At 46.4% G+C, this 27187-nt stretch overlaps 1 protein-coding gene across 4 annotated transcripts; it reads right to left on the bottom strand.

Moving 5' to 3' along the window:
- Positions 1-26665, bottom strand: ECHDC2 (enoyl-CoA hydratase domain containing 2). 4 transcript variants are annotated; one of them, XM_082652140.1, is made up of 10 exons: positions 14048-14099; positions 13094-13161; positions 12936-13023; positions 10400-10486; positions 9475-9567; positions 7992-8051; positions 7589-7776; positions 3094-3144; positions 1623-1670; positions 2-760 (listed from the first exon to the last, which is right to left on the bottom strand). In XM_082652140.1, exons 2-10 carry the CDS (start codon positions 13142-13144, stop codon positions 683-685), a joined length of 744 nt encoding a protein of 247 aa, XP_082508266.1. In that variant the 5' UTR covers positions 13145-13161; positions 14048-14099; the 3' UTR covers positions 2-682. The 4 variants fall into 4 exon arrangements, with proteins under 4 accessions (XP_082508267.1, XP_082508266.1, XP_082508264.1 ...); XM_082652138.1 differs by lacking the exon at positions 14048-14099 and adding an exon at positions 25800-26600 and having other exon boundaries at positions 6-760; XM_082652139.1 differs by lacking the exon at positions 14048-14099 and adding an exon at positions 25800-26598 and having other exon boundaries at positions 16-760; positions 7992-8048.
- Between the last annotated feature and the right edge of the window lie 522 nt (positions 26666-27187).

Genomic DNA, 27187 nt, shown 5'->3' with positions numbered 1-27187 from the left:
ACTCCTGAAAGCTATTTAATGCTCCATCAAAGATTTGCCTGCCACGTTACAGTTTACAAAAGGTTTTCACAGCAGTGATTTCATCTGGTTCTTAGAAGAACACTGTACATGCATAATAACTCACGTTTATTGAACATCAGGCGTTTTATTATTTGTTTAGTCCTCCCAACAGTTTCATTATAGATGAGGAGGCTGAGGCACACAGTGAGTAACTGGCAGAGAGCTGGGCCTGTTCAACCACTGCCAGGGTTTCCTTATTATCTCTGTTGTACAGAGGAAGAAACAGGGCAGTTGAGGGTGGTTCTTACAACCTCCTCTCATCTCTGGTGAGCACCTAATAACTGAGAGGCAGAGGTCAGGCTTGAGTGCCAGCGATATAAAGGCCCAGAGGGGTCTGTTTTGTCCTTAGTTGATCGTTCTATTAGGGAGAGACAGGTATTCTCCAAAGCCAACCCGACGCCAGTGATTGTCTAGCCTGGGTGAGGAATGATGAAGGTAGCGGTAGGTGGCATAGTCAGCACCTTCGTGCCAGGCACCGTGCCAGTCACTCTATATCGATCATCGTCCTTGTGAGGAAACTGAAGCCTAGAGGTGAAATGAGGAGGGCAGGCGTGCTGCACGTTTTCCTTCCGGATCCTTCCCTGTAAGGTGTGCATCTCCCATGCGTAAGGTTCAAGGGAAGTCACTCGCCAACAAATCTAGGGGGCCGCTTCTCCCTGAAGGCAGCCATGCCTTCCAGCCGATCCCGGGTCGGGATGTTCTGAAACAACATACAGAGTATTAGTCTGTGGGAGCAGGACCAGAGGCCAATACTCGCTCAAGCTTGTTCAACACATGACAAGGACAGAATCCAAGTCTTTCGCTGCCTCTGGACTCCGGTGTTGCAACACCGGAGGCCCATGCAACAGTATGGGCCTCGATGGCTCCTTGGTCTCCTGGGGAAGACAGGCTGCCTCTTCAGCACCCGAGGCCTGTCACACTAGCCTCTCTTTGCACACAGCTTGCACGCCTCCAGAGAGCTCACAGTCTTCGTGCAACAGTCAGAAATGAGGCTACTCAGTAGAGAAGATAGATTAGGCTTTGCGGTAAGAACTCTGGCTTTGAATCCTGGTGTGTAGTTGGTTCACACTACGTCCTACAAGTCCCAGGACCCCCTGTTTAGGAGTATTTTCGTTATTTGTTAACCTGGAGATTAATATTTTTGACTCACCCAGGAGTGAAGGGCTAAATAGGTCAGCCCCAGGTTTATTGCCCCACCATCGAACACACACAGCCTACAGGTGAAAACCAAGGCTTTGATGTCCCACTCCAGCCTGGCGTCTACAGTAGCCGCTGGTACAGAGATCGCATAAGCTGCTATTCTTCTCTCTCAAGTTCCTCTGTGATTCTCTGGGCCCCCAGGTAGAGCAGGATACACCACCATTAGATGGCTGAGGAAACAGTCCCAGAGAGGAGCAGTGTGGCTCTCCTGGGATCACCCCAGGCTAACTGAGGAAGGAATGGCACAGAGACTGACTCTCTGGGTTGGGAGGAACCTACTGAATTGGTCATATAGTACTTAAGGCCGCCCACTGTGGCCCGGCTTCTGCTACAAGCATGCAGGGCTGGTGGCAGACACATACCTGGGCATAGCATATCCCTTCAATGGCCATCCCTGATGCAATGTCCACCTGCAAGAAAGAAGTTGTGCGTGGATCACCCTGACCTTGCCCATCCCCATCAGCACGGGGCGCCAGCTAGTCCTACTTCTTACACCACTTCTTACTGATTATGGATTCTTCCAGCAAAGAATTATTGAGGCTTACTGTATGCCAGCCCATATGAAGAGAGATGAGATGATAAGGAATCCCCTACCTGGAGAGGGAATACCATTCATAACAGTGGTGAAATAGTGCTGGGACGAATGCGGGCTGTGAGAACAGCGGGGAGGATGACACATAGCCTGTAGAGCTGAGGAGGGTGTGCCTGAGCTGTGCTTGCACAGCCAGTGTTCCCTCCTTGCCGTCCGGCTGCCTCCCCATGCCTCCTGTCACCCCTATTAGTGAACTGTACTGGCTTCCCATTGCCCTGAGGACTAAGGCCTTTATGACTTGGCCCCTGGCAACTTCCCAGCCTATACTGCACAGTACTTGCTATTACTACCACTTACAAGCACTATTTTAAGAGAAGTACCTTTCCCAACAGGGGTTATTTTCCCTACTGTACAGCTGAAGAATCTGAGGCATAGAAAGGTGGAATGATTTGTCTAAGGGCACAACAGTATGTGGAAAAGCAGGTCTTTGAACCCAGATGGTCCAGCACCAGAGCCTATGCCCCTAACCTCCATGCTATGTTGTCTCACTCGTCCCTTCGTCCTGTTCTGTCAAGTTGCTTATTTATACACCTCTGTGTTTTTCCTCACACTTGTCCCTATTTTTTGGAATTCTCATCCACCCTAAGCCCCAGTTCTAGAAAACATTCTCCAACTCAGCACTGTCCAATACCGTAGCCAGTAGCCACATGGACAGTGCAGCTCTCACCTCTCCAGGGTGTCTGCTTGGTACCCTTGACCCTTTATTAGTGATTTGTGTCCGTCCCCCTCCCCACCTTGGGGGCAGTGACCATATTTGACTCATTTCTGGGTCCCAATTCAGGTCTGGGTTCAGTGTGTGATGAATGAATGAATGAGCTGATGTCTAGAATGGGTTAGCTGCAGCCAAGGCCCCACACCTGAGCCCGGTCCACGAGGCCACATTACTGACCAGCACAAACCCGAGAACATGGACTGGGAGCCACGCAGACCTGGGTTCTTGTTACTCCCTTGTTCTGGGACCCTGGATAAGTCTTACCCTTTCTGAACCTCAATTTCCTTCTCTCTCCAAGGGAGAGAGATGAGGATAAAATGTCATTTGGAATATCACCTGGCCAAACCTCATTTTGTAGGTAGGTAAAAGCAAGGCACAAAGAGAGAGGTCAGACTCAAAGTCTGTTAGAAGAGTCCAGTTCCCGAGCTCTTTCCCGCTGTGCTGTCCATCTGTTTGCCATGAAAGCACCACCTCCCAGCCACCCCACTGACTTTAGTGGGACCCAGGTTCCAACCCAAAACCCTCTCACCTCTATTCCTCGGTCAATGGCTACTTTGCCCAGCCGCACAGCAGTGGGGGCCTAGGGAAAAGAAGCAGCTTGGTTGAGGGAGGGGATCAGTGCTCGTGGTTAGGCACACAGCTCCACGGTGGGGGAAGAGGTCTGCACAGAGATCCAGCTGTTCTACTGACAGTGTTAAGTTTCGTTAGTTTTAGTACCTGCTACTTCTCAGCAGATGTTCCTTTTCTACAATGGAGGAAGCCTAACTGATCCCTGACCCTCCCAATCGTGACCATCCGGGGTTCTTGTCATTTAATCCATCCCTCCAGCATGTACAACATTTTCCAAATACTTTCCCACCCACAGACTTCTCTAATGGTCAAATGGTGCTGCCCATCCTTCCAGGATGGTGCCATGTTTAATCGAGGCTCAGGGTGGTGAAGCACTTGGCCACGTTTGTCCAGTGAGTCAGTGGTGAAGCTTAGATCTGATTCCCAGTCACCTTTCCCACTGCTGCTCCCTTCCTCTACCCCTCTCATCTCAAGCCTCTCCTGCGAGCAAGTTTTCCCCCAGTAGGGTGAAAAACGGTCAAGATTAGGAACTTGGGCTTTGGAGTCTGACAGGCCTGGGTTGGAACCCTGAGGGGGCATTTTGCAAGAGCATCCAAGTGGCCGTCTTTGCCTCACCGGCCTTGCTTCCAGTTAGCTTGTGCCACAGCAGGCCTGGCACTCCATCCCCAGCCCCACTTCCAGGCAAGGAGTGCTTCTGCCTCCTATATTATTTGAAGTTTTTGTATTTGTATTATTTGAAGTTTTTCTTTATCAGAAAAAGAATGATTTAAAAAGTCTGTTAGCATAGAAGCCATAAATAAAAAAGCTAGCTACATAAAAATGAAGGACTTCAGACTGTGAAAAATACCACAAATAAAAGACAAAAATCAAAAACTGGGAAAATACATTTGTGATACTGTGACAGAAGAATTTCCCTAACAAAAAGCTGGTATAATGTTTTTTTAACATTCACAACAGTATGAAAAGTTACTGCACAGAAAAGAAATACAGGCACAAGGTATGCTCAGCTTTACTTTTAAAGAAACGTAAATCAGAACAGTGAGGTGCTCCTTTTCACCTCAGACTAGGTAAATTGTAAAGTGTTGGTAATGCCCATTATAGCTGAGGTTTAGGAAACAGGTATTACATACATAATTGATAGGAGAGTAAATTGGTACAATGCTTCGGGAAGGCAGTTTGACAAGAACTGGCAAATTAGATGCACATGCTCTTTCATGTTGTACCTCCATGTAGGCATCTACTTCCAGAAGTACACTAAGATGTACAAAGTTATCCACTCCGGCTATTTTTCAGGAGCATAAAGATGTAAGCAACGTGATGTTCCTCATTAGAGTACTGGTTAAATGAGGGCACATCCATACCGTGAATGAAAAAGTGCAGCTGTTTAAAAGAATGGAGTTGATAAGTATGTGCTGGAATGGGAAACTCTCCAAGGTAGTAGGTAAAAAAGAAAGGTGCATGCTGGTTTGTATATTATTCCATTTGTGTAAAAGGTGTTGGTATGATGTGCCTTTGGGGAGAAGGGTCAAGAGAATGGAGAACGTCACTTTTCTGTTTTATACTTTTCCATACTGTTTGAATTCTTTTCTATGCATATTTTAATTTCATGTTTTTTAAATGTCTGTTAGAACTGGATTAGCCTCTAAAGGTGTGTTCCTTGTTCCCTAAACCGTCTTAAAAAGAATTTAGAGTCATTTAGATATGAGTATATGTGCATAATTTATATTGTACATACAATGAATATTTCTGGAAGAGTGTGCAAACTGGTAACAGTGGTCATCTCTGGGGAGAGGGATTGGGGAGTTGAGCGATGTTTTGGTGACCAGCTCTCCCGGTTTGCCAGTGACTGAAGGGTTATCAGGATGTGGGACTTTCACGTTGAACCTGGACAGCCCCAGGTAAACAGGGCCACCCTACTTTTGATTTTTACTTTATGTCCTTCTTATTCTTCTGTTCTGTTTGATTTGCTTGTCATGAATATATAGTAGTTATTTAACTACTGATTTCTTATCACAGAACATTAAAAACTACATAGCTATGTTGTACTGTGTTGAAAACACGTTTCTGAGTATGTGTGTATGTATGTGTGTGTGTATGTGTGTGTATATATATATATATATACACATATGTAGTTGACCCTTGAACAGCCCAGGGGTTATGAGTACCGACCATCCATGCAGTGGAAAATCTGCGTATAACTACAGCCAGCCCTCCCTATAAAGAGTTCTGCATCCGCGAACTCAGCCAACCTCAGATCGTGCAGTACTGTAGTATGTATTTAGCTGAAAAAAATCCATGTATAAGTGAACCTGCACAGTTCAAACCTGTGTTGTTCAAGGGTGCACTGGGTGTGTGTGTGTGTGTGCGTGTATGAATTATTAGAAATATGATTGATCATTTCATGTTATTTGGAAATGAGAACAGTGAGTCACACTGGCCACAGTATGTTCCATCCCTTTGTTGTTCAAGTAGAAAACGTAGCCAAATCCATATTCAAAGGATGAGGTATGTTTATTATTTAAAGGGAAGATCTGAGTGTTAAGTTGTGGACCTTGTGTTTATTGACGGTTTTTTCTGGGCTCTAATCTCTGCAGCCACTTGACTCCTTAGTCTTAGTAGTTTGTCCGCTAGAGGGCAGCCATCTACCACACCACCCTTTGTGCTCACCCCATCCAAGAACCCTTTCATCCTTGGCACGCAGTTACTCAGCTGGAAGTTAAAGATTCATTTTTCAGGTTGCATCAAAATGTCCTAGCATTTGCATTAGTGATTTTAGTACTAATTTTTGGTATGCTCGTGTTTTGGCATACAAAGCTGCTTTTAAATACTGAAATACTAGTAATTATATTAGTAGAGTACCGTTATTTCAATATACTGAAAGATCTGAAGCCCAAATCATCTTGAGATAAGCTCAGAGACCCAGTTATTTAGTTTATGCAGAAAGATAAGCCCTGTAGTCTACAAGTCTTGCTGGATAGGCCCCCTCTGTGGAAGTGTAATTAGCTACTATCCTGAGTCATTCAGAGTTTTGTATTAGTTCAGAGACTTTCTGACCAACTATAACAGAAACATGACAGCATTAAAATTAACAGCATCAGACTCTCCATTTATATGTGATGGAACTATCAATAAAAAGAAGACAAAAGAAATGCTTTCTTTTAAACCAAATTCACTATCAGTTTTTTATAGTCCCTGCCCTCAAAAAAGACCTCAAAGTTATAAAAAGAGGCAGGATTATTTAAGGAAGACAGTGTTTTTTTTCCAAAATAAAATACCTCTTTTTTACTCTTCATGATTAATTCAAATACTTTTCTCTGTTAATAATATTAAGATAGAGTATGGGTAACAGTTTTATAGGCTTATATTTTAACTTCGTTTTGTAACGTCTGTAATTTTTTGTATTTGAAATGCATTATTTAGTTTGTTTTTTTTAAAAATCGTACACATTCTGCACTCTTTAAAATAAAATACCAGTTTTTTTATTATGCAGCATTAATGCCAAAATACCAGTTACTGCTTTTCTTTCTGGTATTGCAGTCACTTTCTTTGACCTTGATGAACGGTCACTTAACCTTTCTGGGTCTGTTATAGCATAGATACAATGGGGATAATCAGCTCAACTGGATTGTTCTAATAGTTGGGACACTATTAAAGTACCTTGGATTGTGTCGGATGGATGAGATGCTCCGTATGGGCTAAGTCAGTATTACAAATTAGCAAAACCTAGCTCCATTTCAGCTGCTTACATATCTGCAGAAACTTGGGACCTCCCTCTGGGTCCTCTTAGAGGAGTGAGAAGCCAGCAGAGCCTCTCAGGCACTTGGAGATTACATGTAGGCAGGGCCTAAACCTACTCCCTGGGTCTCTAAACCTTTTGGGAGACTATGCTCATAGGCTATTTGAGGATTTTAAAAAATGAATGGAGCTTAACATGTCCTACATCATGTATTTCAAGCACTTTTCCACCATGTAGTATGGTCGGAAAGGTGAGCTGGTAGTTCTTTATCTGCTTTAGAATCTTGCTTTTTCAATTTTGGGGACGTTTTAATGCAGTACTGTCCAATACAGTAGCCAGTAGCCACATGTGGCTATTGGCATTTGAAATGTGGCAAGTGTAACTGAGAAACTAAAATTTTAATTTTAATTTAAATAATGTGGCTAGTGGCTGCCTTAGTGGACAGCACAGGTAGAGGATGTTTACATCATCTCAGGAAGTTCTGTTTTACAGTGCTGTTCTGAGGATTTTCAAGCCTATTTGATTCCAGTCCCTCAGAACTTAATTTTCATTTTAACTTAAAATCTGATTTCATTTACTGGATGGCTGAATGGATGCTAAAACTCCAAAGAGGGTTAATTTTATAAATCTGGGTAAATGGATCTTATGTTGCCCCCTGGCCTCTCCACACGTGCATCCCGTGTGGCACAGGCCCTCCTGTGCTGGGTGATCACCAAACCTGGGGCAGGATCTCCTGGGCCAGTGCTCGTGCCCGGTGGTAGGCGGCGTTGCCCTCCTCATTCTGGGCCACAGCATGGTTCACCAGCCCCAGAGCCTGGGCCTGTGACCCGCTCAGTCGTCGGCCTGTGAAGATGAGCTCCTTCGCCAGGGCCACCCCCAGGCATCGAGGCAGCCTCTGAGTCCCTCCTGCCAGGATGGAATAGGGGTGGTGAATCTGCATGGGAAGTGGGAGGCCAGAGAAGGCCCAGGCTGGGAGTCAGCCAAGACCTCTCAGAAGCAAACTGAGTTAGGTTGGCAGGGCAGAGCCCAGAACATAGGGCAAAAGAGGAAAGTAGGGAATTATGCTGGATAGACTGGAGTTGAACAGGTAAAGAAGGATGGATGCTGTGGGTTGAGTTTACCTGCTCCTGGGAGGAGTCCTCGGGTGGTCTCAATCAGCCCCATGACAGCTGAGGAAGCTGCTTAAACAAAACAGAATGAAGCCCCAACCCTACCTTCCAGCGCCGATCCCCAAGGAGAAGAGATGCCGCCTGTGGGCTCTGCTCACTCCTCCAGCCAGCCACTTCCCTCGTGGTGTGGCCACAGCCAGACTCCCCCAGATGCTGCCTTTGGAAGAGCCCTAGCTTGGAAGCCAGCAGGCCCAGGCACTCATCCTACCTCCCCTACTCAACCAGGCAAGTCTCTTACCCTTTCTGAGCCTCATGGGTGGGAAGAAGACGACTACCCCTCTTCTGCCTACTCCAGAGAGCTGCTAAGGATCAGGTGAGGTAATGGTGCTTGGAACAAGGAAGGGGTTCCTAGAAGGTGCCCGACACCTATTTGTAAGTTAATGGATTCTCTGTCTCACGCATCCTTAGCTCAGGTTTGGCCTAGAGTGTCGCTGACTCCTGCTCCCACCAGTTATTTTTCCCAGCTTTTTGTCAGCCTGAAAATTTCCTGTATTCCAGTCCACATCCTCTTTCCCCAGTTCTGCTTCCTCTGACAAGCCCTCCTTGAGGTGTCCCACCACACAGGCTTCTGAATTCCCTCAGCACGGGCCACCGGAACCATGCAGTACGGGAGGGAGGAGTTGACGTTCACCCTCCTATCCACCAAACCCTGCAAGTTAGTTGCCTTAAACATAGGCAGGTGAGAAGCAGATCCGGGGCTGTGACCTGACCTGGTATTTTGATGCCTTCTCTTCGATACGCATCTTGTAGATACAAGCTCCCTCTATGCCTGGGGTTACACATTTTTAAAAAATGTTCTTCCTGGATGGCGGGAGAAAGCAATGAGGGGAAGAGAGTAGCACCGTGGTGGCACTCAGACTTTCTCTGATTGCCTCCAGGAGGGGCGCACCTAACCACCAAGACAGGAAGGTTAAAAAGTGATCGATTATCTTCATCCTCCCCTTCCTCCACTCTTCAAAGCTCAGTTTCTCTGAACTAGTAACGCAAACCTTTTTGGGTGCCAGTGAACCAGAGGGCAGTGTTCTTGCCCGGGCATGTTTGTGACTAGCTGGGCAGGTGACAGACCGCCCCCACGGCTCACCTTTGCTCAAAACGTGATTGAAAAAGCTGGCCTGGACAGAACTGGAAGGTTGAACAGTCTTTGTCCCCAGCCTTCCCTCTCTGTGTTCTTTTTGCTGTCATGTTAGCAGTTGCTCTGGGGTTGGTGGGAGCAGTCCTGAGCGGAGGGCAGCTGACTGAGAAGGATGGGTACTGCCGCAGTCGGGCCAGGCCAGGAGGGGAACCAGCTGCTGCCTGAACTCTCTGTCCCCCACCTTGCCTTTAGTTCTGTGGCTGCTTGGAAAGCCAAGAGCAGTGGCTGACTGCAGAATCCCCAGAATTAGCCTGTTTCACTCTTCCTTCCCCACCCTACCCCACCTCTCCCCGTGCCCAGTACCTGCCACTCGGAGGTCACAGGCCAGCGCGAGTTCCAGGCCTCCACCTAAGGCAAACCCATCCATAGCTGCAATGGTGGGCGCAGGGAAGGCTGCTGTGGAGATGAAGAAAGGCTCAGCCTGCGAGGCCCTGGCAGGACCAGGACAGTGTCTCAGGGAGGGGAGGAGCTAACTGGTTGGGACAGAGGGCTTCATTGGTCCAGGTTTGGGGACCTTACCTGGTACCTCAGCCAGGTTACCTTAGAAGTTGGTTTTCCTACTGGGGAGAGTTGTGTGATCAGCTGGGGATCGGGAGTGGGGAGATGGACAGGGTAATCTCCTGCTGGCCTCCCTGGGACCAGCCTTTTTGTACTCCCTTCTTATTCTGTGTGCCAAGCCCCATACTGAGTGCTGGGAACACAACTGAATCAGACGTGGGGAAGGCAGACCTGTAAACAGGCAATGATGACCCAGGTAATCAGTGCTCTGATAAAGGAAGCTTGGAGGATGGATCAGGGACAGCTTCCTGGAGGAGGAGGCACTGGTGGTCTTAAAGAACGAGTAGAAAGTTCAGATGGCCAAGGAGGGATATTCCAGGCAAAAGAACAGCCATTGTCAAAGCCTGAAAGCATGCTTGGTGAAACCTGACTCTGAAAAGGCCAGGCTTGCACCCTGAGGGCACAGGGGTTGGGGGTCATAACGAGCAGGGCACAAAGGCTGAGAAGCCAGGGCTCCCTCTGGGAGAAATGCCCTCTGAACCCTCGTCACACCCTCCCCCTTGTAGAATTCCTTGTTCCCTGCCCCTGCCGCCCCCCCGCCAATCATCTGTCTCTCCACAGAGCTCACAACAGAAACTGTTCTGTCTTTAGAGTAGAGTGGTGGGTGGGGTGAGGCTGGGACCAGCAGGGCCCCGGAATGCCCTCCTCCTCCGCACTCCAGGACCCTCACCAATCTCATTCATCAGGCCTCGGAGCCGCTGGACAAAGACCCCCACCTCCGCCTCACTCATCTGCTCCCGCTCCTTCAGGTCTGCACCTGCAGATGCAAGAGTGACAGCCCGTTACTGCCTCCCAGGCTGTCAAAGGATCCAGCAAAGGAAATCTGAAGAGAAGCAGCCAGAGAGGAAAGAGAAACACCGGGAAAACATGGTTAGGGAAGCCGGGGGCGGGGAGCGGTGGTGGTCAAAAAAAGGAGAGGTGCAACAACAACAAAAAGATAGACTGGATTTCATCAAAATTAAAAACTTTTGTGCATCAAAGGACACTATCAAAGAGAGCAAAGACAACCCACGAATGGAAGAAAATATTGGCAAATCATATAACTGGTGAGGAATTGATATCTAGGATATATAAAGACTTCCTACAACTAAGAACAAAACCAAAAACAAAACCCACAAAGGACAAAGGACTTGAATAGATATTTCTCCAAAGACGATAAGTCAGTAAGCACAGGAAAAGATGCTCAACATCATTAGTCATTAGGGAAATGCAAATAAAAATGACAATGAGATACCCCTTTACACCCATGAGGATGGTGATTATAAGCAACAACAACAACAAAGAAGTGTTGGCATGGATGTGGAGAACACTGATGCATTGCTAGTGGGAATGCAAAATGATGCAGCTGTTGTGAAAAATATTTCGGTGGCTCCTCAAAAAGTTAAACATAGGATTACTGTATGGTCCAGCAATTCTATTCCTAAGTGTATACCCCAAAGAACTGAAGGCAAGGACTCACACAGATAACTTGCACACCAATGTTCATAGCAGTATTAATCACAATAGCCTAAAGGTATAAAAAAACCCAGGTCTATCAACAGATGGATAAACAAAATAAATGTGGAAAATAAATATATATATATATAATTTATATATATATAAGATGGAATATTCATTTTTAAAAAGGATAGAAATTCTGCAATATGCTACAACATGGATGAACATGAAGGACATTATGCTAAGTGAAATAAGCCAGACGTGAAAGGACAAATATATGATTCCACTTGTATGAGGTACCTAAAATAGGCAAATTTGTAAAGATAGAAAGTAGAACAGAGGTTACCGGGGGTTGGGCGAATGGGGAGGAATTGCTTAATGGGTATAAAGTTTATTTGGGGTGATGAAAATTTTCTGGAAATGGACAGTGGTAATTGTTGAATAACCTTTTGAATGTACTTAATGCCACTGAATTTTACACTTAAAAATGATTAAAGTGTAAATTTTTGTGTAATATATATATTTGACAATTCAAAAACTATGTTAAATAGTAATAAAATAAAAATTTGTTAGTTATTTTTTTCCAGTTTTATTGAGAAATAATTGACATACATCACTGTATAATTATTTTTTTTAACAGAAGGGGTTGGTGGGGTCCAAGGAGGCTGAGAGGTCAAGTAAGATGAGAACTGAGAAGTGAGTGCAGGGCCCAGTGGCATGGAGGTGGGCAGGGACCTTGGTGAGAGTAGTGACAATGGAGGCGTCATCAAAGGCCAGATGGCAGGGGCCTGAGGCGGGAGTAAGGGGTGAATACAGTCTTCGCAAGTCTTAAGATTATCCAAAAGTCAGTTGGGAGAGCCCTTGGAAGTCTTTGATTAGTTCCAGCCCCTCAGTGAGAGATGGGGAAACTGAGGCCCAGAGAGGGACAGGGACTAGCCCAGGGTTCCAGAGCAAGTCAGGGGCAGATTCAGACCTGCAGCCCCCCTACTTCCCTGTCCTTAGCTGGGATAGTGAGGAGTGGGGCTAACAGGGGCATGAAGTGACCATGATAGAAGAGGTCAGACAGAGGTGGAGCCAGAGGAAGAGGCCAGGGGAGGAGGAGGGCCTCAGCCAGGGCAGCGGGGTCAGGCAGACTGGTCCACATACTTATCCTGCCATGGCAGACCCCGAGCTGGTCGCCGTGATCTGGACAGCTGAGACCTAGGGACTGAGCCATAACTCCTTGAAAACTCCTAAGCATCACGTTCCTCCCACCCTAGCCTTCCACAGCCTCTTCCCACCTCCCCAGTGCCAGTTCTTAGCTCAGCTCAGCTCTCATTCATTTGCTTGTTGTGGGCCTGGATGCGGCATTTCTCATCTTTGAAATGAAGTGCGTGGCGAGGACCAAATGGTGCAGAGACATTGAAGAGTTTTTTTTGACAGACTGAGATCTTGTAGGTGGGCAAAGGGGCACAGAGTCCCATCTTGGCCACAGACCTTGTGAATGTCTTTGGACTCAGCTTCCTCATTTCCTCAGTGAAGGGTCAGAACAGTGCGTGGTGCAGCAGGAAGAACAAGGATTCGGGGATCAGAGAGGCCAAGTTCAAACTGAATTCTTAACTCTCTGTGTAACCCTAGGCAAGGAATTTTACCGCTGAGTTCACATCTCTAAAATGGGAATAATGAGTCCTGTGCTGGAGCTGACCTAAGGACCCCACCCCCCACAAATGCCCTGCAGGCCGTGGGGAGCCCTGCTGAGCCGCGGCATAGGGGCTGGAAAGGAAACCCACCTGCACAGAATACACCCTTCACTCCACTTCTGAAGATCAGGACACGCACTTGCCGGTCCTCCCGCAGCTGGGCCAGAGCTTCCAGCAGCTGCAGAGGAGACTCCATCAGATACCTCCCAACCCAGCCCCAGCCCACCCTCGTGCCCACCCTTTCTCACCTCACTAACGAAGACGTTCCCCAGGGCATTGCGGGCGCTTGGTCTGTTCATCAAAATCTCAGTGATTCCTGCAGGGGACAGGGCAGCCTTGGGTGAGCCAGCTGCCCTGCTCACTCCTGGGCTGGGGCCTGGGATCTGGGCACCTCTACCCTCAATGAGCAGTGTAACTTGGGGCAAGTCTCACACACCCAGGCCTCAGTTTTCCCAACCATAAAATGGGGAGAATAACTCTTGCCCTTTCTGCCTCACAGAAGAAGTAGAAGGGCTTGTGAACCTTGGAGCAACATGGGGAGAGGGACAAGAATGACTGCCACAGTGGTTCCTGCCTGCTTCTGCCATTGTGAGACACACACACCCCACACACCCCTTCTTCAATTTCACGTATCTCTCCATTATTCTTTTCTCCATAGCCGGACTTCTTCCTCTTGAGCTGAATGAGTTATAATAATATCACCACCCAGAAACCTCCTCGTATGCTCTGACTCGTTCATTGTTCCCTCCTCCCCCCAAAAGTAACAACTCTCTTGACTTTTATGGTGATCACTTCCATGCATTTCTTTAGTTTTATCACACAAATGTGCATCTCTAGACTTCAGAGTTTAGACTTGCTAATTTTCAAAAATAGTGATGTGTCTTTAAAAAGCTTGTTAAAATCCTCAGGTTCTGCCTTTAGTCCCGTCTTTCCCTCAAAAGTTGTTTGTTGGGACTTCCCTGGTGGTCCAGTGGTAAGGAATCCGCCTTCCAGTTCAGGTGACATGGGTTCAATCCCTGGTCGGGGAACTAAGATCCCACATGCCACGGGGCAACTAAGCCAGCATGCCACAACTACTGAGCTTGCGAGCCTGAACCAGAGAGCCTGCGTGCCCCAAACTACAGAGCCCACACGCCCTGGAGCCTTCGCGCCACAACTTGAGAGAAAACCCTCGCGCCACAACTAGAGAGAAGTCTGTGCACCCCAACGAAGAGCCCGCGCCGCAATGAAGATCCCGGGTGCCACAGCTAAGACCCGATGCAGCCAAAAATAAAAATAAAAAAATAACAATAAGGAAAAAACCAGAAGTTATTTATTAAAGAACCTGGGGCATTTGACCTGTAAGGTGTCCTGCAGCGTGGAATTCACTGATTGGACACTCATGGGGCAAGTGACCAGGTTCCTCTGTCACAGGATTTAGCAACTAATCCAGAGGCTTGAGCACACTCACATTCCGTCCCCTTTGGCAAGAGAATAACGTTTGCCCTACCCGTGTGATATTCTTTCACCCGCAACAGTCAAGCTTCTTGAAAGGGTTTTCTGTACTCAATCACTTTCTTGCCTTCCATTCACTTAAGCCTTCTCCAGTCTAGCTCCCACCCCGTCACTCAGCAGAAACCATTCTCACCAAAGTGACCAGTGTAACCACATCACTAACCAAGGGACATGTTTCCATCCTGGTCCCAGGCTCCGCAACGGTTAACTCTGCTGACAATACACATGCTCTTCCTTGAACATTTTCTGCCTTGGCTTTTTTTTTTTTTTAATAGATTTAGTTTTTTCAGAGCAGTTTAGGTTCACAGGAAAATGGAGTGGAAAATGCGGAGATTTCCCGTAAATCCCCTGCCCACTGCACATGCATGGTCTCCCCCACTATTAACGTCCCCACCAGAGTGGGATATTTGTTACAAAAGATTAACCTACATGGAAACGTCATTATCACCCAACATCCATAGTTTACATTAGGGTTCACTCTTAGTGTTGTACATCCAGTGGGTTTTGACAGATGTGTAGTAACATATATCTGCCTTGTGGCCCCATGTTCTCCTGGTCTTCCTCCTACCTCTCAGATGATGCCTCTGCACTTTTTTAGGTTTTCTTCTACCCAATTTTAAAATTCTTAATTCATTTATTTACTTTAATTACTTATAATAAGTAAGTCCTGGGAATGTAATGTACAGCATGTGACTTTAGTTAACAATATCGTATATTTGAAAGTTGCTAAGAGAGTACATCTTAAAAGTTCCCATCACAGGACTTCCCTGGTGGCGCAGTGGTTAAGAACCCACCTGCCAATGCAGGGGACACGGGTTTGAGCCCTGATCCGGGAAGATCCCAAATGCTGTGGAGCAACTAAGTCCGTGCGCCACAACTACTGAGCCTGTGCTCTAGAGCCCGCGAGCCACAACTACTGAGCCTGTGTACCACAACTACTGAAGCCCGCGTGCCTAGAGCCGGTGCTCCACAACAAGACAAGCCACCGCAATTAGAAGCCCATGCACCGCAACGAAGAGTAGCCCTCGCTCGCCGCAACTAGAGAGAAAGACCGTGCGCAGCAACGAAGATCCAATGCAGCCAAAGATAAAGTAAAATTACTTTAAAAAGAACAGTTCCCATCACATACAAAAAAATGTAACTGTGTGTGGTGATGGATCTTAACTAGACTTACTGTGGTGATTATTTCACAATGTATACAAATATCGAATTTTGTTGTACATCTGAAACTAATATGTCAATTATATTTCAATTAAAAAGCCCCAACTCGGGCTTCCCTGGTGGCGCAGTGGTTGAGAGTCCGCCTGCTGATGCAGGGGACACGGGTTCATGCCCCAGTCCGGGAAGATCCCACATGCTGCGGAGCGGCTGGGCCTGTGAGCCATGGCCGCTGAGCCTGCGCGTCCGGAGCCTGTGCTCCGCAATGGGAGAGGCCACAACAGTGAGAGGCCCGTGAACCACACACACACAAAAAAAGCCCCAACTCTTACAAAAAGGTAACTCCATGAAAGAAAGAAGACATACAAATGGCGAATAAGCACATGAAAAGATGTTTAATTTTATTAGTATCAAATAAATAAGAGTTTAAGAAAAGCATAGCACCCAGTACAACGACTAAAACTAAGAAGACTGAAAATAAAAACCAAGTATTGGCTATGAAAAAAACCCCTTACATATCTATTGAACAACTATGATACATAATAAATTGTGGGAGTTATAAGTTATGTAACAGCCCCTGTCTTCAAGGTGCTTACAGCCTAATACAAGTAAATGATAACGTGAGGTCATAAGTAAAGTAAGTACATGAAGTACTATAGGATTACAGGTGGCAGCTCATAGATGGAAGCATTTGAGCAAGGTGAGAATAGGTAAAACTTTTCATTTGAAGAGTGAGGTATGATGGGAAAAATACCACAGGTAAGAGACTACTCAATTTTTTAAAAAAATTATTGAAGTATAGTTGATTTACAATGTGTTAATTTCTACTGTACAGCAAAGTGATTCAGATATATATATGTGTGTGTATGTGTATATATATATATATATTCTTTTTCCTATTCTTTTCCATTATGTTTTATCACAGGATATTGAATATAGTTCCCTGTGCTATACAGTAGGGCCTTGTTTATCCATTCTATATATAATAGTTTGCATCTGCTAATCCCAAACTCCCAATCCATCCCTCCCCCTCCCCCTCCTCCCCCTTGGCAACCACAAGTCTGTTCTCTATGAGAGTACTCAATTTTTTAATGTTGAAGTTCCTGAAAGGTCAATCCAAGATCTCTTTATTCAGTCATTTGTACAATTACAAATTTAACACATGTTGGCCTTTGTACCAGACACTGATGTCAGAGGCCAGAGCAGACCCAGTCCCTCTCCTCTTAGATCTTACCGTCTACAGAGGAGACAGACATTCAACCAGTAATTACTATTTATGATGAGAACATGGGGGGAAAAAGGACAAGGAGGTGAGTGGTATAGAGTGGGCAGAGGGGGCCCCTAGTGTAGAAGGTGAGCAGTGACTTGCCAGAGGAAGAAGTGACCTTTCAGCTGAGAGCTGAGGAACGAATAGGAGTCAGCCAGGCAAAAGTGTGTGTGTGTGTGTGTGTGTGTGTGTGTGTGTGTGTGTGTGTGTGTGTGTGTGTGTGTGTGTATGTGTGTATGTGTGTGTTGGTGGGGAAAAGCCCATTTCAGACAGAGGGAGTGGTACAGATGAGGGCCCTGAGTATAGCAGAGCAGGGTACTATAGGGTCTGTAGAGCTGGGCCTCTTAATGTTTTTTGGCTAGGCCTGAGAATTAAACCAACATAAAACAGATTAAGAGGAGAAAAGCACACAAATTTGTATAAGTTTTACGTAACATGAGAGCCCTCAAAAGGAAATGAAAACCCCCAGAAACGGTAGAACCTACATGCTTTTATAGTAGGCTGAAGAAGGAATGTCAGTTGTGGAAGAGTTAACTATGTGGGAGGCTAAAGGAAGATAAGGCCTGTTTGTACACAGTTGTCTGTTTGTACAGAATTCTCTTGGCTTCAGCTCCCTGTTGAAGAATGTTTCTTTTCTCCAGGTTCAGGGAGGACATCTTTCACGTGGGAGTTTTTATCTCCTGTTTTCAGTAAGCAAAGGGGAGATTAGAATGCCCTTCTTGCATCTGCTGTTTTTTTCAAGTGCCTTTAGCTCAAAAAAAAAAAAATCCCTATACCAATGTGGCATATTTTTTTTTGGGGGGGGGGACATTGTGCCACCTTTTAGTGTCTTCCAGAACCGGAGGAGTTCAGAGCAAAGGGAGAGCAGTGTGAGGCAAGGCAGAAGAGTCAGGAGGGCTGCACTTGCTCATCTGCCCCTCTCCTTCACGCCTCCCGTGTACCTACCTCCTGTACACCCAGGACTGCCCTGCGCACCTGGCCAGCTCTCCTCTGAGCTCCGAGCCTGAATATCCAGCTGCCCACTTGACATCTAGACCAACATGTCAAGAAATGATCACTCTTTCTCCTGCTCCTTTGGTGAGCGAATGACATATCAACTCAGAGTTCTGTCATGTTGCTTCCGTCTTCCTCACCCTTGAAGTTTACTTAGTCTCTCAAGCGGCCAATTCAACCTCTTAGATCTCATACCTATCAGCTCACATCCCTCCCTGCAGCCACTAACCTGGTGGGCTCTTTCTTCTATTACGTGGATCCCTCAACTGGCCCTCTGCCCTCAGTCTTGCCTCCCCTTCCCCCTCCACTTTCGTTCCCTCATCTGGTTCAGAGTCATGTTTCTTACCCAAATCTGACCATATTCTTCCCTTCCCTTTTCATCAAAATTAAGTCTAAATCCTTAATACCACCCCAAAGACCCCCTACCATCTGGCTCTTGCATCTCACTCTGGCCTCAACTCACCTACCAAATCTGGGTCAGGTGTGGGGAAGAGAGAACAGCTCTGGGCAGGGGCTCAAATACTCTTATACCTTCTTGGCCATTTCCCATCCTGTAAAGTGTCAGGATGGACTAGAGGAGTGTTTACCAATCCTCTGGGCTTCAAAGTCCCCTTATTATTTTCTCTCAGCGTGTTTAGCTTTGAAGAACAAACAGGATTTATTAAGATGGCATTCTCAGTGTGAGTTGATCTGAGACACGGAGAAGGGCCAATGAAAGTTTCAGGGGTCTCAAGGGACAGGGTTTCCAGCCACAGTTAGAGAACTGTGGTCCAGGACAGAGAACTGTAACATGCAGGCTAGGTGGGCTTCTTTAGCCTCCCCAGAAACCTTCATAGAGTTCTTTGAGCCCAGCAGGCCTGGAGGTCCCACTGAGGAACTCAGATGTCCCAAAGATCCTCTCCAGATGAGAAAATGCTGCAACTTTGGGGAAGGGAAACTGTGGTGGATACAGAGAAACCACATCAGAAGGGTTGAGGAGAACAGTCTAGGTCCAAGGTCATTGTGGCAGACAGACCTTAGAGTGGCCCCCATGTTCACATCCTGCATAATCCCCTTCCCTTGAATGTGGACAGGACCTGTGAATTGCTTCTAACCAAGAAAATACAGGTAAGGTCATAAAATATCACTTGTAAGATTAGGTCTAATTATATGGCCAAGGTAATGAGATGTTACTTCTGTGATTAGGTTATGATGTATATAAGACTCTATATTACTAGCATACACTAGAGAAACTAGTGGACCTATGGAGAGGGTTGTGTGGCAAGGTACTGTGGTCAGCCTCTAGGAGCTGAGAGTGGCCCCCTGGCCAAGAGCGAGAAAACAGGACTTCAGTACTACAACCACAGGAGATGAATTCTGCCAACAGCTGAGGAACTTGGAAGCAGACCTCTCCCCAGTTGAGCCTATGATGAGACCACAGCCCCCACCAGCTCCTGGATTGCAGCCTGCTAAAACCCTGAAGCAGAGAACCCAGCTAAACTGTGCCTGGACTTCTACGGAAACTATGAGAAAATAAATGTGTGTTATTTTAAGCATAGAGTTTGTGGTAATTTGTTACATGGCAATAGAAAACTAATACAGTCATAACGTCTTGGGATTGACAGAAACTTTGCTCTCTTCTCTTTGCTTTCCTGTTCTGTCTTTCCTTTTTCTCTGGCTGACTCTCCCACATTTCATCTCTATTTCCCTCTTTCAGAATGTAAATGTGGTGCTTGGCTCAAGTCACAGCTCAGTCACATACCAGCTTCATGGCCTTGGGCAAATTACTTTACCCTTCTGACCTTCACTTTCCCGATCTGTAAATAGAAATGCTAAAAAGGTTGTAATGAAGATTAAAAGAGATAATGCCCACAAGTGCTTAAACATAGTCTGTGGGTATTGTGAGTGGGGAAGATGCACAGAAGCTGGGGAAAGTCTAGGGCCCCACATGAGCTGAGAAATCTAAGCTGGGAGCCCTGAGGAGCCAGACAGGGTGTCTCTGGCTTTAATTCATTCACCTGACAATGTGCAAGTTGTACTACCACATGCCAGGCCCCAGAGAAATAGAGAGGACTCAGCCATGGTCCCTGACTTCTTAGTTGAGCCCCTATTCTGGGAACCTTGCCCTTGCTGGGCCCCAGTAGTGCACTGCACCCCCTCTACTCTTACCAGACCCCCCCATACCACTGGCTGATGATTTGAATTCCTTAGCAGATGACCTAGAGTCACACTGATGGGATGGTCTGAATCACCAGGTGATGTGGGTGGGAGTCAATAGAAACTACTGGGAGATAGTATAGAGACCAATTGGTTTAACAATCCCTTACTATATAGAAGGGGAAACTGAGGCCCAGAAAAGAAGAGAATTTGCCAAAGTTAATAGTTGGACCCAGCTAGCAATTCTCACTCTCAAAGAGCTAACAACTGATGAGGGAGACAAGTCCAGACACAAGGGATGTAAAAGGAAAATGGTGGGGGGGTGTAATTCCAGAAGGATTTACAAAGGTAGAGAGGAAAGAAGAGGACCGAAGTCAGGGCCATAGTTAGAACAAAACACTGAGGTGGGACAGCTTGAAATGAACAAACACATGGGTAGAAGAGATAAGGTGACAATGTCAGGTTGTGGTGGAGAAACTTGAACATCCAGCTAAGGAGCTGGAGTAGAGCCATAAGGAAGAGTGAAGAGTGGTTAACAAGAGTTAACCAAGAGTGGGTTAACAATCCCATTTTCAAGGACAACAGGCACAACGTGACTATGCTCTGGTGACATCATGCCAAGTGGAAGGCAGAACGGGTGGCTTCTAATGGGGTGGTGGGGTGGTTCTCCTGTGTGTGGGTCCCCTCCTCATGCCTCCTCCACTGCTTCTCATTCCTTCCATATGCCCTCTGGCAGGGGCAGAGGCTTAATCTCCTGATGCTTGTTATTTGTGGATAAAAAATTCCCCTTTTGTACAAGTGAGCCCTAAGGTCTATGACCCGTGGTAATTTTTTAACTAATGTACAAGTCTGTGTTTTGAGTCACTGAATTACCAGAAGAGGTAGTGATGACCTAATAGTTGAGAACACAGGTTTTGAAATCAGAGCTGGTTCCAATTGCTTAACCTCTCTATTCCTCAGGTTCTTAATCTGTAAAGTTAGGAGAATAACTATAATTATTTCAAGGCAAGCGCCATTACCAGTTTGGCAGTGAACTAAGCATGAGAGTAAGGGGTATTGTCTAACACCAGCAATCCCACATAGCCAGAGAATTCTCACCAAGTGATGTAATCGGACACTGGAAGCCCCTACATGTCCATCAAAAGTGGGGGATGCACACTAGGGAGTAGTATACAACAGCAGGGAGCAAGGAACAGATTTATATGGCAAAGCAGCTCTTCAAAACTTGGTATCAAGTGGGAAAAAGGAAGAAACATGAGATGTCTAGAATAGTGCCTTCTGTGTAAATTAAAACTCGGACACAAACAATGCTACATAAAACGCAGGGAAGGTTAGAGGGGTTGGACTGGGGAGAAAGTAAAGACAAGAGAAGGACCTTGCCCTGATGGTAACAGGCAGCAGACTGTGGAGTGTGAATAACACCACTGAATGCAAAGTTCAACCACCGCCCCCCAGCACCACCCCCGCAAATAAAACTACCCCCAAACAGAAACAAAACAAAATAAAACCAACCAACTGAACAAACAAAACCCAACAATGCTCAATCAATATGCTCTTAAGTTTGCTAATCAATATGCTCTTAAGTTTGCTAATCAGAGAATGCCAATATGACAAGCAGTTCACAATTGCTTTCTTCTTGCTTTTCACTAGAAGTTAAGATTTTTTTAAGGGTTAAAAATTATAATATGTAATCAAAGCTACTAAAGTGACAAGGGAAGCATTTCAGTGTGTAAAGCAAGTAGGATATTTGTTGTCAGCAAGTAAATATATAAAGACTGGAGATATTTTGTTGTTGTTGTTGCTAAAAAAAAAAAAAGAGGAAAATAATTTTGTCCTAGAGCTGATTGTTTATGGATGGGAAAAAATGGGACAAGTTAATATGGATCCAAGGGGTGATAAAAGGTTTGTGAAAAAGGAACTTTGAGAATAGAATTTTGTATGTTGTTAAGACTGATTAAGACTAGATTAAATTTAATTAGGTAAAGAAATTTTGTGATTAACAGTAAGCTGGTACCAGACTGAAATTTGGTTCTCTCTCTCTGTTAAGAGAACAAAGTTTTGGGCTTCCCTGGTGGCACAGTGGTTAAGAATTCACCTGCCATTGCAGGGGACATGAGTTCAAGCCCTAGTCCAGGAAGATCCCACATGCCGCGGAGCAACTAAGCCTGTGTGCCACAACTACTGAGCCTGCGCTCTAGAGCCTGCAAGCCACAACTACTGAGCCTGCATGCCTAGAGCCCCTGCTCCACAGCAAAGAGAAGCCACCGCAATGAGAAGCCCATGCTCAGCAACGAAGGGTAGCCCCCGCTCACTGCAACTAGAGAAAGCCTGCGCCCAGCAACGAAGACCCAATGCAGCCAAAAATAAAATAAATTTATTAAAAAAAAAATAAATAAAATGGATAAACAATGACTGTAAATTAAACAGGGCTATGGGAAATCCAAGATGGCCGCTTGGCTCTTTCCGGCTCCCTGACAAACCTCATTTTTTAATTTGATGGGTTAAAGCCTTCCTTGGCTGGAGGGTTAATGCCCTCACAGTGAAAAAAATAAAGATAAAAAATGTGTTTTCTGGGACTTCCCTGGTGGTACAGTGGTTAAGAATCCACCTGCCAATGCAGGGGATACGGGTTTGATCCCTGGTCTGGGAAGATCCCACATGCCGTGGATCAACTAAGCCTGTGTGCCACAAGTCCACACGCTCTAGAGCCCGCGTGCCGCAACTACTGAGTTTGTGTGCTGCAACTGCTGAAGCCTGCACGCCTAGACCCTGTGCTCCGCAGCAAGAGAAGCCACTGCAATGAGAAGCCCACGCACTGCAATGAAGAGTAGCCCCCGCTCACCACAACTAGAGAAAGCCCATGTGCAGCAACAAAGACCCAATGCGGCCAAAAAAAAAGAAAAAGTGTTTTCCACTTGCGGTATACCTTCTACAATCTCCAGTGGTCAAGACACACACTTCACTGGATAAATCATACAAGCCTTAACAAAAACTTCAGAAACTTCTTAAAAGTATCACCATCGGGGCTTCCCTGGTGGTGCAGTGGTTGAGGGTCTGCCTGCTGATGCAGGGGACACAGGTTCGTGTCCCGGTCCGGGAAGATCCCACATGCCGCAGAGCAGCTAGGCCTGTGAGCCATGGCCGCTGAGCCTGTGCGTCTGGAGCCTGTGCTCCGCAACGGGAGAGGCCACAACAGTGAGAAGCCCGTGTATTGCAAAAAAAGCAAAAAAAAAAACAAAAACAAACAATCACTGTCACTAGCATTCTCAATCATCAGGCAAGGTTAACAAAATTAATAGAAAAACTGGACTCAGAACAAAAATTAATTACATGGGATTAAATGAACTGCTAAATATGATCATAATTCTTTTAGTACTTTTTGTCTGACATATTGCTAGCTTTTAATCTTTGTTTTTCAGATATAAAGAATCTCTTCTTCTCAAGCTAATTATGGTTTACAACAATTTGGTAATTTACACCTGTGGGTAAAATTAAAACATTTTTCTTTTCTTTCTTCCTGGTCCCTCCAGAAATTGGAGACCGTTTGGTTCTGAGCAGCCTTATCAAAATTGTTATTTCTTACATTACCAAATATGTGACTGAGCCTCTGATAAAATGATAGTCCCATATAAGATCAATGATTGTAATGGTATAACTCTAGGTATGGGAAAAAGCAACAAGAGGGAATATTTTCCTGGACCATAAGAGACTAGACTAGTCTCAGGTGGTGCAGAGACTTTTGGGTACTACTAACGAGGCCTAGTCCAGTAACAACGCATTGTGTGGCCTATCAGCGGAGGAAATAAACATTGCTAGCGCTGTGGGACAAAACGGACATGAAATGCCCCCCAAACCATGGTCAAATTTATGGCCATGAAGGGGCCCTGCCGACTGGAAACTGGCACTTGCCATCTGCCTCAACAAAGATTAAATCAGGAGCTGCTGCAGCTGTTGACCTTCAACACCCCCTGAAAGGAGTTCAGGGTGGAGATCAGGAATCAGGCATTCTGTGCTCCGGGAAAAACTGGCAGAACAGGCTTTCAGATAGTTAGATATTTTCAGGTAAGGATTTTTATAAGCCCCAATTCTTGCATCTTCTCATACCTAGAGAAACACTAAAATTATTAATGGTGACAACTGCTTTGGTTTATATGTTAATACCGCATCAAAAGTTAAAACCTACTGGCTACAAGTCTCCTCGAAGTGCCAGGTCTAGACTGGGATTCAGGCTTGTTCTCCGGAAAAAACAAAGAGACCTATTTTGTCTATTAATGTTCAGGTTGTCACTCTTCCAACTACTTCTGAGTCTGTTACACCTACATCAATCACACTTGGCTAATAAAAGAGAACATCAAAAGATATATGACCATGCTAACGCTTCATTCCTTTGGACAGGGTAACCTAAGTGCTGACTATATCCGGACCACAGTTAAAGGAATGCTACCAAATGTATCCTGGTTCTTACTCCTGCTTGGGCCTCTGGTTACAATAATTCTTTCACTGTGGCTCCTGCCTTTTTTTTTTTTTTTTTTTTTTTTTGCGGTATGCGGGCCTCTCACTGTTGTGGCCTCTCCCGTTGCGGAGCACAGGCTCCGGCCGCGCAGGCTCAGCGGCCATGGCTCACAGGCCCAGCCGCTCCTCACCATGTGGGATCTTCCCAGACTGGGGTACGAACCCGTGTCCCCTGCATCAGCAGACGGACTCTCAACCACTGTGCCACCAGGGAAGCCCGCTCCTGCCTTTTTAATCTACTTGTTAAGTTTGTCTCTTCCAGATTACGATAGTTTCACATCAAGATGACGGTGACGCAGAGATTCCAGCCACTCCTCGGAACAGATCTTGCCGGAATAACAACAGAAGTCGCCCTGGGACCCCTTAGTGAGGTAGGGCGAGAGCTCCGTGACCCCAACTAGGTAGGGTCTACAAGCCCCTTTCCAGCCTGCAGAAGCTACAGAAGACAGACCATTGCCCTTCATCCTCCCAATAAAGATTTCTGAGGGGTTCACGTTTCTCAGGGGGGATTTGAGGTAGGATATAGATGGGCCCCTGGGCCAGACAGCTGGCGTTTGTCAAGTGGAGTAAAACTGAAGCTTTGTTCTCACCCAGACAATCCAAGGACAAAGCTAGTGGCAGAAGCTGAGCTCTGCTGGAAGAAAGAGATAAGATGACCACTCCTGAGGTCAAGGAAAACTTCCCTGTCTACACATGGGCAGGAAGGCTCCGTGGGGGTCAAAAAGGGAGGAGGTGCCACCCCATAAAAAGTGTGGACATTGCACCCACAGGCCTCTGGTGGGATCCATCTTAGCAAAAAGTTGCGCACGCGTGTTGGGGAGGGCCCTAGGGCAGGTCAGGTGTGGAAAAGAAACAAGATAATTGGCCAAATGTAAACAAAGACCTGGAAGGACTGTCCTATATAAGTAATTTAAATCACCTCTTTACTGTGCTCCTCATTAGAGGAAGCCCGTACTCTTTCTCTCTGTGTATTTCTGCCTAGCTTCTGACTTAAACTGCTTCTCTGTGTGCGCTCCCATGTTGTGCTGTGTCTCTAATAATAAACTTTGTACATGTTTTTACAGTTTTTGCCTCCGTGAAACATTCTTGCTTTCAAATGGGGGAAAGCGCCAGGGCCACTTTGCTTCTAGCCTCTAACCGCTCGCTGGTGGTCTACTGGCTAGGATTCCTGGTTTTCATCCAGGTACCCAGGTCCAATTCCTGGGCAGGGAACTAAGATCTCTTCAGGACCGTTCACTGCTGTCTCCGAGATCAGTTTCAGTCTGCTCCGGGGCAGTGGGCGCGTTGGTCATGGGTCCCGCCCCGGCAGTAGTGCCAGGCGCCGGGAGGGCCTCGGACAGCCCGCCAGAGCTCGCCCCAGCCGCCTCCCGGGCCTCCCAGGACAGAGCACTTACCTTGGTCTGGACCCGCCAGAGCGCACACTTGGATCTCGCGGTTTGCGGCCGCGAGATTGGCGGCGCAGCCACGGGCCTCAAGGGGCCTCCGGGGGCTCGGAAGGCGCAGGGCGCTGGTCAGGACGCGCAGCATTCGGACGAGTCTGGGAAGGTGCCTCTCGGCCCCTCCACCACCCCCTCCTCTCCGGCTGAAAGCTTGCCGCTCAGCCCCAGGCCTTCGTAAACCGCGCCGCCTATGGGCCGAGAGGCCGGCGCGGCTCTCTGAGGCTCTTGGAGACCGGAAGACCTGGGTAGGAGAAAGCCCAGCTCTGCTGTGTGATTTTGGACAAGGCTGCCAACCTCTCTAAGCGTCAATCTGTAAAGCGCGGATATAAAAGTGACTAGTGTCAAAGATAAAGAAAGCCGGACACTAAGGTAGTGAGAACAGATTTTAATCGTTAATATACTATTGCAAAAGGGAAGTGTCCAGCGTGACACAGAACTCAACTTGTATTTGTACAGAGGTGACTGGGATTTTTACAGGGAGAATGAAGGATTAGGGAGATGGGTGACCGGGGACTATGTACAGTCGGGGAAGTAAAACTTACAAAATGCGCGGAGGGGGTTAGTCCACATGAAACCGTTCTAGGTTTGCTAACTGGTGCTTATGCAAGCTTAGGCTCCCACAGAGACTGGGAGACAGGAGCCCTACCTTCAGGTGTTGGCTGGAACAAACAGTAAATTCTTTCAGCAGCCTTGAGTTTTCTCAGGGAGGCACTTTAAATGGGGCTAGAGTCATCCTAGGGATGTGACCTTGAGCTGTTAGAAACTATGTTAGTGTTCCTTTAAGTCTTTGTAGGGGAGGCTGAAGCCTGGTGGAGAAGAGAGCTCAGAGGACACTGGCTAGAGTTTGGTGATGGAGAGAATCTTTGTCACTACCTTGTGGTGGTGTTATGATGATTGGATGGGATGTGTGAATCTTGGTTACACATATGCTCAATAAATGTTATCTCACTTTAAAAAATGTTATTTCATTTATTCATTCGGTCATAGTGTCTACATTCATGGACTTCACCACCTCACCTCCCATTTGCATCTCAATTCATCCCAATTTTACACTCAATAACTGGACTGCAAACATATTTGTGAATGAGAATCTCAAGCGTCTGCCCCCACTGTATACCCAAAATGCTTTTGCAGAGATCATCAGTGGCCTTGTTTAGTTCATTCTGGGTGGATCAATAGTGTTCAGCAAACATTCTCCCCTCTTTCACTTTCCACTTGTTGAAGACCCCAAAGCCACTAACAATCCTGGCCTCCAACCAATGGCTGGACTGTTAGGCGATCTAGAAATAAAACTCTCTTTTTAAAGTCACTGGTGCTTGCTGAGGTCAGCACTATGTCCATCA

The sequence above is a fragment of the Grampus griseus genome (genome assembly GCF_964374135.1).
Source record: "Grampus griseus genome assembly, chromosome: 1".
NCBI lineage: Eukaryota > Metazoa > Chordata > Mammalia > Artiodactyla > Delphinidae > Grampus > Grampus griseus.
The sequence above is the reverse complement of the archived record's forward strand: the minus strand, read 5'-3'. Positions and strand labels throughout refer to the sequence as shown.